We start from the raw sequence: 15134 nt of genomic DNA on the forward strand, positions 1-15134 counted from the left end.
CTGAACGCTCACTGATCAATTTTCTCCGCTGAACATAGTCGTTGGCTCGTTCTCTTTTTCCCATTACTCTTACTGCGCATAGAAAAACGGAACAATTTATAAGCGCTTGAAACTCATCATCAAATATGTTAAACATAATTCATCATCAATATAAACGTGTAGCTTTTTCAAGAAAATTTGTTATAAATTTCAGAATAATAAATCTTCACAATTTGTAACGAACTTTACGGAACAGTCTTTTTCTCGTCTCTAAATCCCTCGCGCATGGACTGTACCATCTGAAGAGCTGAGATAGTCCATGTGCTCTCATGCGCTGCGCGGTATGACGCGGGAAACCGTTCCCGTAAGTGGATAAACTGCGCATGGAGTGAAACGGAACAATCTCATGCGCTCTCCATGCGCATCATGCATGAAACGGAACGCATCCAGAATGATAGGAAAAAGGGAAAAACGAGTGAATGCGCACATGTGATGCCCTGTCGATCCATGCATGAAACGGAACGCACCCTCTGTGAGAGTATACATGACATACGTAAATTCAGTAAAATTCCAAAAGGGACATGCCGTTTCAAGAGAATCCGATCTACACAGACGTGTAATAACTTATTCGTTTGCGATCGAGATAATCTTTGTCGTACTATATATTTGTTTGTATATCATCCGATTTATATTTGCGACATTATGTTACGTGTCCCACAAAATAGATGTTTTACGGCAAATGTGATAACTCAGGACACACGTGAGTCGACATTAGACGATCATTAACACTCGATACTTTGTATGATACAAAGACATGCGCGTCTATACATGTGTGTGTTATGTATGTGTGTATACTGTGTGTATATATTTATATATAATATGAGTAAAGAAGGAGCAACATCTTCGTTCTCTCAAAAACTCTCGAGGAGAGCGTATGGATATATAAGTGACAACACGAATTAGTTACCATCGTAGTTGCGCGGAGGTGACGCCACAGCCGAAAGTTCGTCACTGTCGACAGAAAGTTAAAGAGATTCGACGCGTTCTTATGCAAGGTGATAATCGAGGAGGACGATCTTCTTCTCTCTTTGCGCGAGTGCGCGTGTGTACGTGTGTATACAATCAGCTGGTAACTAATATTTTAATGGATACAATCGCATAAGCAGACGAAGAGAGTAAGAATAAATCAAAGGCGAGTTATACTCATTAACGACAAAATTTCGCGCTGCGAGTAAAAACACAGTATATGTACAGAATAATGCCTACTACAATTGCACAATTGCCTAAAGGAATATAACTCTTGTAATTGTATATGGCATTAGTGACCCCACGTCCCGTAGGTGATCGTAGGTAATGAGAACTCGTGGGAGCGTCCTCTCGATCGTTCGATCCTCGTAACCGTTTCTCGATTCACTCTCCTCGATAGTGCAGTTCATTGCCGTAAAACGATGTATTTTATAATATAATTACTAATTATACTTTATTTTTATAAATTAATTAAAGAGCTCTTAACCATACGTGTTTATGTGTGTTTATGTATAATAATATAATAATATTAATATTAATAGCATATATGTACGATAGCTTTTGTAGCAGCTTACTCTTTCGGCCGATTCCATTAAAATGGATGCGCGTTCGTCTTTTCTCTCATTTATATTTCCGTTCGCTTCCGCACACGACGTCTGACGGAAAATTTAAAATTCGGTGACTAGCGGCACTCCCAAATCTTCACCGTTTGATCGACGCTCCCGGTGACCACATAAGGATGGTTCTTGTGGAAATCTATAGTTAAAGAATCAAATATACTTATATATAATATGAAGAAGGAGCAACATCTTTGTTCTCTATATATGTACCGAATTAATGATTCGCGTTCGATAATTCAATGAAATCAGAGAAATGTTGCACCAATTGAGAAAAAAAGTAAAAGGATGTGTACGAACCGACAGAAGTGCAGAAGTGAAGGTGCGCTTCAAGGGTCTTCATTACTCGCTTATTGCGCGTGTCCCAGACTCGCAGCGTCTTATCGTCGGACGCGCTGACGATAAACTTGCCGCCAGGATGGAAGACGATGCATCGCACCCAGTTGTCGTGCCCAACGAGGGTGAAAAGGCACACCCCAGCGCCGACATCCCACACGCGGATCATCTTGTCCCGTGAGCCGGAAGCGAGGAAGGGCCCTTCGTGTGCGCCCTTATTGTCCGCTCCAGCCGCCGCGTTGATCGACGCTCTCGCGTTCTCCGGCGCCCATGCGATGCATTCTACCACATGCTCGTGTTCCCTGAACTCGACCTGACGATCCCAAATGATTTTGCATTACGAATGAATGCTTGGATTACTTTTAGAAGGACAAAAAGCAAACTACATTACCTTAGTCTCCTTTGTCGCAATGTGCCATACTCGAACAGTCTGATCGTTCGAGCAGCTGGCGATGAGTTCGCCGCATGGGCTGACTCGCGCCATTCTCACCCATTCCCTATGTCCCGTAAGCGTCTTCACACAGTAGCCCGTCGCCACTTCCCAGATCTTGATGGTTTTATCCCTGGAGGCGCTCACCACGAAGTCACCCTGCGGCACAAACGCGACCGAGTTGACATTGTGGTCGTGACCGTGCATGGTCTTGACGCAAGCGAATGACTGATGGAAATCCCACAGTTTGATGGACATGTCCGCGCTACAAGAGGCGAGTAGCTTGCCCGAGGTATCGAATGCAATGTCTTGCACGCTGTCAGTGTGACCCTTGAGCGTTCTCTCGAAGTCGCCACTTTCAAAATCCCATACCTAGAAGAATAGAGGGCATATAAATTGTGTTTTTAATCTGATACTTGCAAAGCAATCTAGCAAATATCATTGATTTATTTGTAAGTCGTTCGAGCGTTCTTACCTTAATGGTAGCATCTTCGCTGGCGGAGACTACAAGACTAAAAACTGGGTGGAAAATAACTCTATTGATAGGGGCTCTGTGTCCGGATAGACTGAACTTTTCTGGTGGCCTCGGTATCCATTCGGACGGTGATCTCTTGCCACGTGTTGGTGCGCCTTCTATGAATTCTTTCTCTGCCTCGGAGAGTTTAGACTCCAGTTCCATTACCTACGACACATTACACGTGAGTGCATACAAAGAGCCACTTAGCTGACGTAATATATCGTTGAATTCTTCCGTGCACGCATTACTATTGTATCGAGAGACGAGTAAAATGTCTCTCGAATCGAAAAGAAGGGATTTTTACCTTCTTCTGCAACCGTATAACTGAAGTCCACTTCTTCTCCAGGAGGCCTCCATATTTCCTTTCCACCTCTCCCGGCATATCGGCTTCTTTCTTGAATGCCTCCAGTGCATCCTGATAGCCATTCGTGCTAAGGTAATCCGCGATCGCCTTATTTCTAAAAGCATCAATTCAGTTTTGTAACAAACGTAGAAACATAAAAAAATATCGTTTTTCATCTTTTTATTATAGTACGACATAATATATATAGTACGACATAATAGTCAATTGACAACAATAGAAAATTTTAGATGATTAGGTGTACAACTTTGCTTCCGCCGTTTTCCTATAGATGGCTTTAGCGATAAGTGGTGGTCGAAATAAATAGATCATAGACAACATACAATAAACTTGGGCATCTGTCAACATAACCCCATAGAAACATTAGTCGATTTGTGTCTGCATCATAAAGTTATTCTCGATTGAAAATGTCAGTTTCTGAGCCAAATTCTCGTCATTTGCGGGAGGTTTTAATTTTTTGCTTCAATATGAAGAAATCTGCGGCTGAGGCTCATCGAAGGCTCTCAAATACTTATGGTGGAGGCCGCTATTAGTGAAAGAACGTGTCGTGAGTGGTTTCAACGCTTCAAGAACGGTGATTTTGACGTCCAAGGTCATGCTCTGTATTTGGTGGGACCAGCTCGGCGTAGTGTATTATGAACTGTTAAAACCGACTGAAACAATCACAGGCGATCGGTATCGAACGCAATTGATGCGTTTGAACCGAGCATTGAAAGACAAACGGCCGCAATACAACGAGAGACACGATAAAGTGATTTTGCAACATGACAATGCTCGACCCCATGTTGCGAAAGTGGTCAAGACATATTTGGAAACGTTGAAATGGGAAGTCCTACTACCCCCCACCCGCCGTATTCTCCAGACGTTGCTCCCTCTGACTATCACTTGTTTCGATCAATGGCACACGGCCTGGCTGACCAGCACTTCCGGTCTTATGAAGAAGTAAAAAATTGGATCGATTCGTGGATAGCCTCAAAAGATGACCAGTTTTTTCGACGCGGGATTCGTACGCTACTCGAAAGATGGGAGAAAGTAGTGGCTAGCGATGGACAATACTTTGAATCATAAATATATAAGGTTTTTACAATAAAGTCTCGAATTTCGAAAAAAAAACGGCGGAAGCAAAGTTGTATACCTAATAATTTTATTTGAATTAATTTAGCTCGTTTGCTTATCCAAGACGCTTTCTCGGGAGGTATATCGGATTAAGAGAGAATAAGGAGAAGACGTGAGTGTTAAGTGATAGCTTTAATCGCCAATTGTTCCGCGTTGGCGTCGACCACAGCCTGTTTATGACGCGGAGATAAAGATAAAATGCCGTACCTGCGATCCGACACAATAGACGGGGAAAGAGGAGGCCGTAAGGCAGGTTGAATACGTGGGAAAGAGATTGAAAGTCGGGCAAACTTGTGCCAGGGTGAAAGGCCTCGAGTCGGCCGTTCGTCTCTATTCACCTGACTATTCTACGTGATGGCAAATTATTGCTCGCGGTGTCTCATAATCTTCGTTTTACGATTATGCGTGACGCGTAGGAGCGACTCGAGATATGTAACCGAAAAAAATAAAGAAAATAACAAAGCCACTTTGTCTTGACAGAAAGCTAAGCAGTCTAAACCACGTGCTGGCTACTTCCGCTATTTATTCCCGCTATAACGTCGTATGTTGATGCGACATTTGTTTTAATGATTGGAAAAACGTCATTCAGACATTTCATGACACGATTCGATTATTGCTGAGAATTGAAACAAAGCATGATAATAAAAATGATTCATTGAGATTTCTCAATGTGTATGTGTATCACATGTAGAATTAAATATTATAAAAGCAAAAATATGCATAAAATGTATAAAATTTTATCTCGGTGAATAACAATAACGAAATTTAAATTTATAATAATGTAATTTGAATACAGTGTAATACTGATGTAGAAACACTTAAGTTCGTGTAAAAACAGACCGGCTTATCTGTTGTCAGCTGATATCAAGGCAAATTGAAAGTCCGTTTGCACAAATGATAAAAAGTTAGTAGTGCAAAATTCATATATACAGATCTCAATATATATATATATAAATATAAAATATGTGTGTATGTGTGTATGTGTGTGTGTGTGTGTGTGTGTGTACATATATACAGCTTAATCAAAGACTAAAATTAAAAAAAACAAAAGATAATCCTAAATATCCTATCCTATTTTAAGAGTCAGGGAATTATATGTCAATAATCTCTTGGAAAAAAAGTTCATTTGCAATTCAGATTTATTCGCTGCTAACTGCACTTGTATATAATCAAACTTAAAACATCACAAAGTAGGGTTCGACACACGTGGATAATTACATATTAATTCGCGGAAAATCAAGAAGAGGTCAACGTGGATAATAACAGGGATAAATTTATAGGGGCACTTAACGGTGTGAGAAATTTTGCATTTGCTCACGCAAGATAATCTAACCGTAGATATGTGTGCGTACAAAAGCAGAAAAGAATGTTTCAAGTAGGGATCATTGTCTCCGTGAGTGCGGAAAGCGACCTCGTCATCCGACACCCGCACGCTTGGTTCGTGCGAAAGCACGGGAAAACGCAGGAGATACGACGAATGATCGTGCGACAATAGATCACGTCTGAGAAAGAGAGAAAAAAGAAAAATATATATATATTCTATAAATATGAAGGCGTATTGTTAACGGCGTACGTTATTCCATACAAGTGTCCCAGGGAACTGTACGCAGGTGTACAACCATGCGAAAGCCGTGGCATTCGAAATTCATCGCCGAGGTTCGTTTTAATTTATTCTGGGACCATTCCCGCACCAGAGAATATCCATTGCTGTGGATTTATGATATTTATTCTCGACGATGATATCTGCAAATAGCATTATTATGAAAGCATCACGGAAGAGACGTTTATTATCTTTTGTACTTATTCTCCTTCGATCGCACGAGGATATACAGTCATCAAATCGCACGGTCCATTCGTGATGTCCTACGCGAGTTCTTACAACCGCGCAAGGGAATGAGAATGCACTTATATCGCTCGTTGACGAGAATTCTAGGACGTGACGCTCGCAGAAAAAGAAAAAAAAAAAGACTCGCGTGAGCGTTAGATGATGTTCTTAAAGCATTAGGAACGACAAATAAAAAGTTTTCCGGAAATTGGATGCTGACAGGCACATCGTTTGCATCGTTTGTGTTGCGTTTAGATACGAGCATAACGAATGCGAGAAACACCTGCAGCAATCGAAATTAAACTCCGCCGTTCTCCGATCATCTCGCCTTTTGTCGTATAAATTAAAGATAAAGCTAGGGAAGAGGCTGAGATCGCTACTGACGATAGGACGCGTTTCGAGAGGTGCTCTCGTATACAAAGATCAGAAGGATAGAGCAGCGAGCGGTAACGGTACAATAGAACTTTAAAGCTGCGAAATTCTTTTCTTCCCCTCCTCTTTCACTCTGTAACGATGAATTGTGTGAGACATGCTGTGTTTCGGCTCGCCGCAGGAATGCAGATTGAGGCATAGATCGAAGAGCGATATCCTGAGGTGCTATCCTTGGCTCCTTGATGTAAAGGTGAAAATAGATACAGAAGAAGCAGAGGGTAACTCGTTCTACCTCTTAGCGCATGAAACGGACGCAGACATCAGCGCGAAATCGTTTCGCTGTTATCTATCGCGTTTAAATTTCACGAGTAAGCACGCTACGTCCAATTAATTGCCTTCTGCAACACTGCATGATATACATATATTATATACACATGATCAGATTTAATTTCATGAATGTGTTAAAAATACTAAATTATTTATTATTCGTACACAGTAAAAAACATTTTGTATCTGTTAAAAATCGTCCACTCGAGTTCTTATTAAAATTTTGTATGGAATATCATGTTTTTAATAATTGTTACTTAATTAAATATTTTGTATTAAATTAATATTCAACATTGCTTAGCGTTAAAAATAATACAATTTATGTGTAAGTGAACAAACAAAAATAATGTTTTTTAAAACGTAAATTCTAATATAAATTAATAAAATGTGTTAATGTTTCACATATTATAAATGTTAATTTTAATGAAAAAATATAATTACTTAGAAATTATATATTACGTTTTTTAATTTTTACAATATTCGTGTTTTTTAAATATATTCATCTTGTATTAAATCAACAAAACAATTTGAATAGGCCTTTAGGATATTTGAAATTTAACATTCCAATTGTGTATATTTACTAGTACAGCCTTTAGAAATTTTAATCGTTTTGTAACAATTTCAATACGCAGATACTTTACATTATTAATTACCAGAGAAATATTTTATGTGTAAATTTTATAATTAATTTAAGAAAATATACAATATATATATATATTAAAAAAAATTAAGACATTAAAAAGATCTTGTGAGGATATTTATATAAAGATCAAAGAGCCAATTTATATTTATTGGAATATCAGCTATCTAAATGGTCGAACCACAGACATTTGATAACAGTTTCCTTGTTAAAATATATACTGATCGCCCTTCGTATCAGTTTACGGGAAGCCAGGAAGTGAAAGTCACACGCCGGAGGGATCGTTTTGCCATCCACTTGTTAAAAATTACACATGAGCAGCCCCTAAGAACTGAAAGGCGTTTTTAGAAGGAAAACAACATGGATGCGCGAAGGTACACCTACATGCTAATCGATGAAAGCCCTCTCCCTCAGGCGGAGAACCAATTCTCATCCCCTTCCTCGCCTCATTCCGAGGGTTCGCCGTCGCCGACTCATTCTGCACGAGCTATCGATCCTGTAGTTTGCGCGTGCTCGACAGACACCCTCACTACCAGACCACCGCCCCCGCTATTCCCTGGACATGCTCGCTGTACACCCCCTAAGACCGATCGATCGTCGAGCGATTTTGCGTCATAGGAATTAGTCGGCATAGATCGAGGATATGATCGATTCTGACGGTGCCCCCGTTTGATGTTGCATTGCTCGTGTCGTGAGTCGCATGAGGAGAGCAAAACGGAACCAACGAATTAATTATAGATAGTTTACTTAAATAATCCAAACTCTTATTCAATCTGAACGTCTTTTCCTGAAATTCCAATGTTTAATTTGTGCAAAGAAGTGAAAAGAAACATTTAAGTATTAGTGGAAAGAACGATTTTGCTAAAGTCTATTTAAAACTCTATTTAAAAATTTAAAATCACTCTTTTCGTGAAATATAAAAAATATATATGTTGTACATTTCAAATATCTAAAATAAATTACTTACTGCAAATATATTTCAGATATCTTTTCAAGACCAAAAGACTTGTCAGAAGGAAAGCGAGATTGCCTTAATGTCGTCGGATATCGTCATTGGGGACGAGAAGAGAAATGACCAGTAATGTAAAAACATACGTTTCATTGAAAGATAAGTACGAATTGGGACGTGGCGAGATAATGGCGACGACTGGCGATGTTCGATTCTCCCGCGTGCGTACGCACGACAGCATTTGAACAGGAAGCACAGTCACACAGAGCGAATACACGACAGCTGAAGAACTCTTCTCGCACATCGTTTATTTGCTTGCGAATGACTCATCTACGTTCCAGCTTCTCTATGTGAAATCGAAGGCATGAGAAAATTCAAGAGCGACTCCCATGTAGCTCTCACACCTGCATGCGCCCACGATTATGCAAAATATAACGAACCAATTACATAGCACATCAACGTACTCAATGCCAATTAACGATGCCAAGGTAACTCATAGAATTGCTACATTATAACGATACACCTAGAATGTATTGCATTTTCTAATGAATGTTTGTAAAATTTCAATGACAGATAAACGACGTCGATAAATTTAAATCGAGTATAAAAGATCTAAAAGCTTTTTTGCAATTATCTAAAATTCTAGAAATTTATCGTTTGTGAAGATTTTTCACAAACGATAAAATATTTTTATTCCTCATGGAGAATATAAAGAAAGATTGGAAGTATCGTTATGAAAGAGAACTTTAGCGTAGGTGGCACGAGATACGAGGGAAACCTTGCGTATTTTCTTGATTGATCCGTTCCCAGACTATACTCGTTCGCGTGTATCAAGTCCCTACAACTCGGAAAGAAAGAGACAAGAACATTTGTAGTTGAGGGAAGAGATTGAGGGAAGCCATTAAGCATATATAAACATCATGATCGAAAATCGAAGTACGGCGAAGCATTTTATGACGATTGGTTAACTCACAACTCCTCCCTCTGACGTTGAGACAGCACCATTTTCATGATCCTCGTGTGACCTGGCTGGATACCTCGATGGTGATTCCGTGGAGCGCGACTAGATCTTCCAGTCACCTCTCAATGATCTCAGTGTTCCGCCATCGGTATTGCCTATAATAAAAAATTACACATTTAAGTACATATCTACATCTTAATTCATTTTTATACATATTTTATAGAGCGTGTGTTAAAAACTCAAATAAAAATGAAATAATTTAAAAATAATTTAAAATCAAATGCAATAATTTAAAAGAAACTTAAAATCAATTATCCAACGTAAAACAATGTATGTATATATATATATATATATATATATATATTTTACTTCAAGAAAGAAAAAAATTTGCACGAATTGACACTTTTGATGTGTCAACAAAAATGAAGTACTACATCATATGATAAGTACTTTGAGGATAACATTCGCCTTCTTTGCATGTTAAAATGACTTCGGAGAAATCATTTTTTATTCGCTTTATTCCTGTCTTCTGCAATACATTGCCGTGTTAGCAGTGGTCATATTTTTCTATCGCGGAGAAAGAAGCTAACAAGCGGCGGCGAGCTCGTGAGAGCAGACCGTGCCGAATTGTTTCCGCGGGATAATATAACGTGCGCGCACAGTACTGAAATCAATGTCGTGGTTTATTTTACTTTCCATCATCGCGGGAGAAACCCGGTGTAGGCCGGGCGTTCTCGCCGCGGGAACCACTTTTGCGAGCTTTCGTCGAGTGCACGGAAGGCGGCCGTTTGGCGACAAGCTTGGGCTCGACAGCATGATTTCGCCGGATCGATAGTACTTTTCACCGCACCGCACGAAAGGGAAAGGTGACTTGAAAAGTGAAGCTCGAAATCACGCTGACGTGGCGATAATGAACGGTTACGAATACGCGGTTTACTTGGAACCGGAGGCGTCGACAATTTTAAATTTAACGTCGCATAAACGAAACACTTCATATGCTTGCGTTAAATCAGTGTCGATTGCCGATCATTACTCTCTCGCGTGTACATGGAAAATTAAATACGCAATTTCCTGCCAGGTTGCGAAACGAAAATCAATATGCAGGGAGAGAAAGCTGTGTAATTTGACTCAAATATTTGAAAAAAAATTGTAGATATAATTGTAAATATATAAAAATTGTAGATAAATATATAATTGTAGATAATTTTAACTAGATGTACAATATTATAATTACAGTTTCGTATGGAAATTGTTCAAAATAATGAAAATTTGCATATCGATTTACAAGTAATATGAATAAAAAGGTATTTATAGAATATACTGACTCTATGACTCAAATGTATCGGTAATTGACATTAAATCATCACATTTTTTTTTAAATATCATATTCTTTAGACAGAACATAAGCAAAGTAACGTAAGGTAGCATAAATTGGAATAGCCAGTCCAAATGAAGAAGGAAGGACCTTGACAGTCGTAAAGGCGCGCGGCGCGGCGCAGCGTCGGCGCATCGTCGTCGCGACGCTTCCACGACGCGATGGTTATCGCCGCGATGCGCCGTGATCGATAAACCAGCATGGCACAGCACGCCCACCCTGGCAGTCGCGTATATTTTCGCCTTTGCGATGCATTTAAATATTCATAACGGCCTCTTTCCACCTTGTAACGCCATCGTAATGTCGTTAAAAAGCATGATTGGGGTACTTGCGAGGAAGGTCACCGGACGGCGCGGACAAAACGGGTTCACCTATCGATACTCTGACATGTATAATAAATAACAAGATGACGCGGAGAGATATGGAGAACAACAGAATACAAAAGAACGCGTGGAAGAATTGGAAAGAGTATATTTACTGGAAAGAATGATTATATTAATTGGAATTCTTGTTGAAAATAGACAAATCAGAATTTTCTAGTTGAATTTATCGCAGGGTTGTCACAAATTCTTCATCCTAAAATTTCATAATTTTTTCCTAATTTTCGAATAAAATGTCATAATTTTCCCTAATGCTTTCAAAATTTTTTTATATTTTCGTCCTGATGTAGAAATGAATTTTATATTTTCGTCCTGTTAAATTGCTCTCTCAACAAATATTTTACTGAGATAGTAATTTAACAATTTTAACATGTAAATTACTATTAATATTGCTGAGTGCTACTTGCATTTAATTGTTAAGTTGATAGTATTCGAAAAAACTGCATAGATATGATGTACGCATATTAAACTTCTTTAAAGCTAAGAATTTTAATTTTCCAAAAAATTTGCAAAATTCCCTGACATTCCAATTTTATGGAAATCCTGTATTATAATTTTTTAGATAACCAGAACGCTAATATGATTTGATTTAATTTTAATCTCGATTCAATTAACTCTTCATCTTTTTCTAATTTTAAGAATTAGAAAAAGATAAAAGCAAGTAAAATTAAAATTAAAATTAATCTACATTGATAGAAATGAACAGCAATGTAATAAACGCAAGAATGTACCTCTCTCTCGACGACATACACTCGGGATGAATGGAGTGATACTAATCACCGAGAAGCACCGATGCTCGGGTTGAGAAACTGGATCTTGGCCGTCGCACGTAAATGTATACGGCTGCGACTTGCCGTGAAAAGTTGAAAGTACCGCGTAAGTGGAGGCTATACATAATTTATGATGTCCTTGCAAATAGCACGGTAATGCACGTTACGAGAAGCGGGAAATTCTTTCAGGTGGGCTTCGCCCATTCAATCCTTAGACGGTCAAGGCCCTCCTGCGTCTAAAAATAAGAGATCTATACGAAACTATCATCTTCCTGCGTTGAAAGTGCTTCCTGTGGATATCACGAATGACGACTTACAAAATCATCAAGGAAGCTATTTACTTAATTCAACCCTGGGTCATTAGCTCACTTAAAGACGTTTCTTTTCTCAATTCTGATAACTCTGCTTTCCCAATATCTCGCACGCAAGTCTGCCACAATAATGTATATACTAAACACATGCCACAATAATGTATACATTGACAATGAGAAAAATGTCTGATTGGATTAACTGAAATTCTAGTTGAAAATGTGTGTTGTGTGGACGAATTAAAATTTTCTGATTAAATCTACTCTTGAAATTCTTTGAAATGGAATTTCACTTTAAAGAGCGAAAATTAAGATAATCTTGAAAAAGTAGCTCAATTTTTAATTTTTAAGAATGACATTTTACTCTTTAAAAATAACAATTTTAAACAATTAAAAAATTTTAGAGACTAGAATTCTGATGGAGATAATCGAAATTCTAATTGATTAGAATCTTCTGGTTCGTTCATTTGCAACCAGATATTTTTCTAACTGTATCGCTCTCTTCTAACTTCATGCAAAACGTCTAGCTGTTTAATAAACATCTCAATAACACGAGCTAATCCATAAGGTGTAAATTCTTATCATATCCAATCGATCTCTCTTTATATCGAGTCGATGGATCTTTCGATTCGCTGACTTGTTAGCTCCATAACAGTTATGTTTCCGGGAACGTTTCATCGGTTCAAGTGAGTGACTGCTTTCCTGACCTCGCTCTCCGATGTCTACCTACAATTTCGCGCTTCTCCCAATTAATGGATTCGCATATTAAGCGAGAAAATAAGAATCGTCAACCGGTTGAGACTGTTGTCGATAGGAGATTAGATCTACTTGAATCGCGCGAAGGTTGATTCTCTATGGAATTCCAGGATGTGCGACTACCTAATGAAAACTCGTTATAAAACTCAATTACACGAAAGTTACACGAAAGTGTAACTTATCGATAAAACTAACTCTGTGGTCTACTTAGCAATTATTGCCCGTTTCTACCGATGTAATTTAACTTTAATCTTAGTTCAACTAATTCTTTATCTTTTCCTAATTCTAAGAATTAGAAAAAGATGAAGAATAAGTTGAAATGAGATTAAAGATAATTTACATTAATAGAAATAGACATATTAGAAAGCTATTTCCAATCGCCCAGATAAATTCGAGGAAGAGAAAGAAAGAAATCACGTTTTTCTACTTTGTGTTTTAGAGAACTTCGAATCTCGAGACTTATGGCTAATTAATGTGTAAAATTTAATAGTAATTTGTTTAATAATAATTTCTTAGATTTTTTTATTTGAGAGACAATTGAGATTTTAATCGTCAAAACTGTACGTAACTCATTTATCAAAAATCTAACGGAGGAACGCAAAGGACATCATCTTTGTCGCGTAATTAGGCAGGCGTAACTTTTCGTAATCGCAGGAAGTAAGAACAATGGTGCAACAAGAGATAAATGTAAGGGTAAATATAATAGAAAGAATCAGAAATAACGATTTCAATTAAAAATCAGATATACCAGAATACAGTTTCACGTAGTTTGAAATCATTTCTTATTTCTTCTACTGTATCTCCTTAACACAATGATCATATCATCTTTATTTAACATTGGCAATAATAATGATTCAATCTGTTAGAATCAGACTACACACACGCATTGAAGATTGAGATTAAAAGATTGAAATTTGATCAATCAAAATAGAAGCTAAAATTCCTTATACTTATTAATCAAATTTGAATCTTCAATCTTCAATCTCAATTTTCAATGTGTAATATTTGACTCCAGCCTTGCACTGTGTCATTTGTCTCTTGCTGGAAAGTACTCTGTATCATATCTGGACAATCGTTCTACACATTTGCTACAATTGCTTCTATCCAGAGGATCGCGAGGATCCATAGGTCTATTCGCGTTACTTGCACTTTTGCACTTAGCATTTTCGTATTATTTGTCTTCGATGCCCAAATATGTATTTATCTTATTTTAAGTGCAAAATATTTGAGGATTTCAAGCAACCCTAACAGATCTCATATCGGACGGATTTTTTGCTATCTAACGATGGTAAGGATTATTCTACAAAAAATCAATTGCACCAGTGATGACACCTAGAAAGTTATGTGTGTCATTCGTGGATAAGATATGCAATTTGTATGTAAACAAGCTATGATCGACGCAGCAAAGAAGGAAACAATTGGCACAGCGCGCGTGATCTTTATAATCCGAAAAGAAGCGTTGACTGGCTTCGCCGAAGGTATCGACCGTTCCGCAGTATCGAGAAGTGCTCCGATTGCACTAATGGTAGGCCGCTTCAAGGTCGTAAGGAACATGCTTGGCAAAAACGAGATATTTCAAGGAAACGCTACTACTGATCTGTAACACGCAAATCTGATGCTGCGAACCAAGAATAAACAGCTCGACATCCCTCTCGACAAAACTGTGTTCAGAAACTTCATCCCGATGCTTTCACATACTATTTAACCTTTGTAGTACCTTTGTAGTAAAAATCTCATTCTAAAGAATGAAAATTGAGCCATTCTATTTCAAGACTGACTCGATTTTCAATCTTTAAGAATGAGATTTACTTTAAAAGTTTTATGCTCATTTCCATCAACATAGATTAACTTTAATCTCTAAACTTCAACTTAGTCATCTTTTTCTAATTCTTAGACCTGGAAAACGATGAAGGGCAATATTAAAATTAATCTTGATGGAAATAGGAATTAGAGACACATTTAGTGATCAAGAGTAAAATGATACCTGGATAAAGTTTTCGAAACGCAATCTAAGAGATAGATAGATAGAATAGAGAATAATATATATATATATATATATATATATATATATATATATATATATATATAG

General features: G+C 37.9%; 1 protein-coding gene across 1 annotated transcript; it reads right to left on the reverse strand.

The window, feature by feature from the left end:
- Positions 1-1687: 1687 nt before the first annotated feature.
- LOC105619805 (lissencephaly-1 homolog) lies at positions 1688-9506 on the reverse strand. Its single transcript, XM_012201323.1, has 6 exons — positions 9469-9506; positions 3210-3363; positions 2864-3070; positions 2350-2760; positions 1923-2271; positions 1688-1761 (listed from the first exon to the last, which is right to left on the reverse strand). Exons 1-6 carry the CDS (start codon positions 9504-9506, stop codon positions 1688-1690), a joined length of 1233 nt encoding a protein of 410 aa, XP_012056713.1.
- Positions 9507-15134: the final 5628 nt, after the last annotated feature.

The sequence above is a fragment of the Atta cephalotes genome (assembly GCF_000143395.1).
Source record: "Atta cephalotes unplaced genomic scaffold scaffold00023, whole genome shotgun sequence".
NCBI lineage: Eukaryota > Metazoa > Arthropoda > Insecta > Hymenoptera > Formicidae > Atta > Atta cephalotes.

Bases quoted from the DNA above. Each gene is read 5' to 3' on its own strand.
- LOC105619805 (XM_012201323.1), bottom strand. From the start codon at position 9,506: ATGAAAATGGTGCTGTCTCAACGTCAGAGGGAGGAGTT. The intron at 3,364-9,468 runs GTGAGTTAACCA...TGATGCTTTTAG, and splicing joins CAACGTCAGAGGGAGGAGTT to AAATAAGGCGATCGCGGATT. The intron at 1,762-1,922 runs GTTCGTACACAT...CTTTAACTATAG, and splicing joins TCACTTCTGCACTTCTGTCG to ATTTCCACAAGAACCATCCT.